The following is a 4,201-nucleotide window of genomic DNA, read 5'->3' on the forward strand; positions in this document are numbered from 1 at the left end:
GTTCAACATCTCTCGGCTTCAATTCGTACGGCACCCAATTTCCTTGCTTCTGAATCATTCCCATGGCTTTGAGGCGTTTTGAAATGGCTTGTTGAGTCACTCCCAATGATCGTGCCAATTCTTCTTGATTTTGACACGAGTCTTGTTCAAGTAATGCCTCCAATTCTGCATCTTCGAAAACCTTCTCTCTTCCACCGCTATGCCGGTCTTCAACGTCAAAACCATGTTCTTGAAGCGTTGAAACCACTCACGACACGTTCTTTCACTAATAGCGGCCTCACTATAAGTATTTGAGAACATTCGATGAGCCTCAGCCGCAGATTTCTTCATATTGAAGCAAAATTAAAACCTCCCGCAAATGACGAGAATTTGGCTCGTAAACTAACATTTTCAATCGAGAATAACTTTATGACACAAATCGACTAATGTTTCTATGGGGTTATGTTGACAGATGCCCAAGTTTATTGTATGACGTCTATGATCTATTTATTTCGACCACCACTTACCGCTAAAGCCACGTTGTATTCCTTAATATCTGATATTTTGTTGGTAAAGAAAATTTGTTACAATATGTTTATTTTTATTAAAATTATAAAGTTTAATTGGATATATCAACATAGCGTGTTGCACCAGTAATAAAATATATAGTGTGACATTGAAGATTAAAATATTGTCAGAGGGCAAAAAAGTGGAGTAAAAATTTTTTTGAATATATTTAAAATATATAGAAGTTTTAAAGAGAGCGATATTCTTTCTTTCTTTGTTACAGATTACAGAGACGTATGCATTCCTGCCGCGAGAAGCAGTAACGCGATTTCTGCTAGGTTGTACAGAATGTCAGCGACGTCCGCGGACGCCCAGTCCAACGAACTTATCTAATCAGTCGCAGTCCACTCAGTCAGCAACGCTGGGGTCAACGTCAACCTCGCTGAGCCCGAATCCTGGTAACGCCGCTCTTGTGACCTCGTCGTCGACGACATCTTCGTCGGTGCAAAATAGCTCTAAGCCGCGTAACGGCGGCCAACATGCGTCATCGGAAGGCAAGAACTTGCACAACTACAGGCACCAAAAGCAGCATAAGATCGGCGCTGGTAATGCCGCTGCAGACTCGAAACTCGACAAGGACAAAGACGAGAAGTACAATCCACTAAGTATTACGAACTTATTGAAGAAGGACTCAGTGAACGGTGGTTATCTCGCGAGTTCGGACACTTTGCCGGAATCGAGGCGAACACCAGAGTCAGATCGGGCGAGTTCGAAGAGCTCGGCATCATCAAAGAGAAAACGGATGCTGCCGGAAGGACGGACACCATCGCCACAACCCAGCCAGCCGTTGCCGAGGCCATGGAGCCCCGGACTGGACCCCAAGAACACGCCCATCGACTACAGCTTACCTATCACCACCTCGTATTTGAAACATCAGCAGAGACTGCTCCAGGAGAAGAACAAGGCAGCCGCTACTAATGCGCTGACAGAACCTGAAATGACGGAATCAAATGCCATCACGACGCCACTCGTCGAGGAGACCGAGAGTGCCGAGAGGGAGAGATTTTCACCAGCGACTGGACTGATCGACACGAACCTCAATCTACTGGCGACTATCCAGCATTTGCACTGCCAAGTGATGTTGGCGCTCACCGAACGATTGAGACCGTCATTCGCCGTGCCGAGCCCTTTAGTTTTACCACCAGCATCGACTAACGTTTTGGCGGGTACGATAATGATGGGCACGGAAGTTTCGGTTCAAACAGGAGAGAATCATTCGTGAATTAATCGGTATGGAGAGAAAGAGAATGACCGATTTTTATAGTGACTTTCTCAGGAGGTGCGTAAAAGGCAATATATTATGATTATCAAGAAGCGACAAATTAGTATTTCCGTGAACAGAATTATTTCCCATCGATAATACTGCCTGAAAGTCTTGCATAAATCGAGATTATATATTCGTTATAGACAAGCGTTTGCAATAAAAATATTAAGTCGATTAGACATGGAAATTTGTATTTAACAAAAAGTTAAAATTCAACCGCCTTATTTGTGATTTTGTCGCAGTCACGCGGTTACATCAATTGAGGCTCCGCATACAAAATGTCGATCGCGGTCACTCTTCATCTTTAATTCGTTCCTAAATACGGTATCCGTTTGATGTGCGCGATTGCGAATACAGCGACGGCTGCTCACCATCCCGCTTTTGGTCGAGAAGTGAAACGATAGATAAACGCAATTACATATTGAACCGGACGGGATCGATTATTGTCGTCGTGTTCGAGTCACATATTTCATCCGATCAGGCCGACCAGTCTGACGCTTGCTTGCGTCCGACGTCACCCGATATAGACGACGGGCCAAGCGAGCAGAATAATTTCCCAAGTCTGTCGAAATACGGGTCGATGTGTCAGAGATTCGCGCTTTCTATGTCCGATATTTAGAAATCCGTTACGCGGAGAGCGGATCGCGATCTGGCCACCGCCGGATTCGGTTCCGAATCGATCCATCTAGATGGGGCAAAAGCGACAGTCCGCGCGACGACACCGCGAAGGTCCTGAATATTCAACGAGCCAACGAGATGGAGGGAGTCCGAGGGGAAAAGAGAAGGATGGAGAAGGAGATCCGATTTCTCGTTTTCGAGTGTCATCCGATGAATCTGACAACATTCAGCGTCGTTGTCGACCTGACAAATTGTCTTTCATCTTTTAAGCGCGACGATTCGCTCCGACTAATTATAACATGTACCAAAATGGTCAATTGACCATTTTGGTACATGTTATAATATATTGGCTCTAGATGAATGATGAATTTTTGTATTTTATCGTCTTCCCGTAGTGAGAATATCTCGGCGCTAATAATTTTTATGTTATAAATCATAAAAAACAGATTGCGCAAGTTAAGCTTCGGAGCGATAAATAAATAATGTAACATTACCTGTCGATACTGTTCAATCTTTCAGAGGATGAACTTTCTTTTAACAGAATTTTATTTAAGGCTCGTTGGAAGAAAAGAGAGAAAACTTTTCCGGGGAAACATTGTTTCGTCTTTTTGTCTGTTTAAGCGATGTAATACCCTCTCAATCTCGGACGATATGAATTAATGTCGTTTAATATGCGATCGAGTAACATCTCATTAACAAGGAAAGGCTGCATCGGCATCTTATTCTATCTTTTAATGATAATAATATCGCGTGTAATTACACACATCGAGGGGATATCCAAGGCGAGTCTGAACGCGCGATTCGTTTTGTAACGTTTCGCCGAACCGATATTATCTGCAAGTCACAAACTTCTCTTATATTGTACTAATTATCATGTTATTGCCATTATTAATGATTTTTTGACGATACCGCGTCGCGATTGCCTGATTGGATACATTATTTCAGATGAGAAATTGAATGTATTTTTAATTAAACATATTTTATATCTGTTTTGAATGAAAAAAATGTGCGTTCAATCATTACATTATACAATATAATCTCCTCTTTTATTTATTTTATTTTAAAAAAATCTGTTTTTTTAATTTTGCTTCTAGAATAAAAACAGTCAAATCATATATTTCAGATTTATGTCTTTCTATTAAAATAAATGTCGAGATGATATTAATTTGATACAATTGAGATTTATTTGAAAAAAATATAAATAATCATTCTTTGATTGCTCGTGTTTTTTGTGAAAATTATTTGCAAATGATTGACTTAGACATACCTTCGTAAAATAACTTGTTCATTTTGCGATCGCCGAATCCGATACTGAATATATACCAAAGGCAGCATCACTTCGAGCTCTCGCTTTGAGAGCGACTCTCGTCTTCGTAGAGCAAACCGCAGGTAAGATGAATCGGTTGCAGTTAGAAATCGATTGTTTCTCCCATCGAGACCACGACGACAGTCCTCGGGCGGGGAAATCCGTTTCGTGTCTGATTGTGTACGTAGCCTAGCCTTCTCCCCATGTGTATGATGTTACTCGAAGTAGCTCGTCTTTCGTGTATGATATAATATAGCGTCATTAGCCGGTGAAGAAAAGTAGGTAAGGTACACCGGTAAAATAGGCCTTAAGGTGTGCTTGCAGACAAAAAGATGTTTATACTAGAAGTTCGATAATTATTGTGAAAGTAGACGAGGATTAAGAACCCTTGAGAATATTATCGGACATATATTATACATATTATATTATATATATAATACAAGAGCATATAAAGTAGAGAATTGATC

The 4,201-nt window shown here is 41.2% G+C and overlaps 1 protein-coding gene across 1 annotated transcript in view; it reads left to right on the forward strand.

Annotated features, from left to right (window-relative positions):
* Window positions 1-2,264, forward strand: part of LOC108694349 — a 48,048-nt gene extending 45,784 nt beyond the window's left edge. The window contains exon 3 of the mRNA XM_018203775.1: window positions 770-2,264. Coding sequence (XP_018059264.1) covers window positions 770-1,768 — 999 coding nt within the window. The 3' untranslated portion in view covers window positions 1,769-2,264. The remainder of the gene's footprint in view (window positions 1-769) is intronic.
* Window positions 2,265-4,201: the final 1,937 nt, after the last annotated feature.

Source organism: Atta colombica, unplaced genomic scaffold (genome assembly GCF_001594045.1).
Source record: "Atta colombica isolate Treedump-2 unplaced genomic scaffold, Acol1.0 scaffold12, whole genome shotgun sequence".
NCBI classification, from domain to species: domain Eukaryota; kingdom Metazoa; phylum Arthropoda; class Insecta; order Hymenoptera; family Formicidae; genus Atta; species Atta colombica.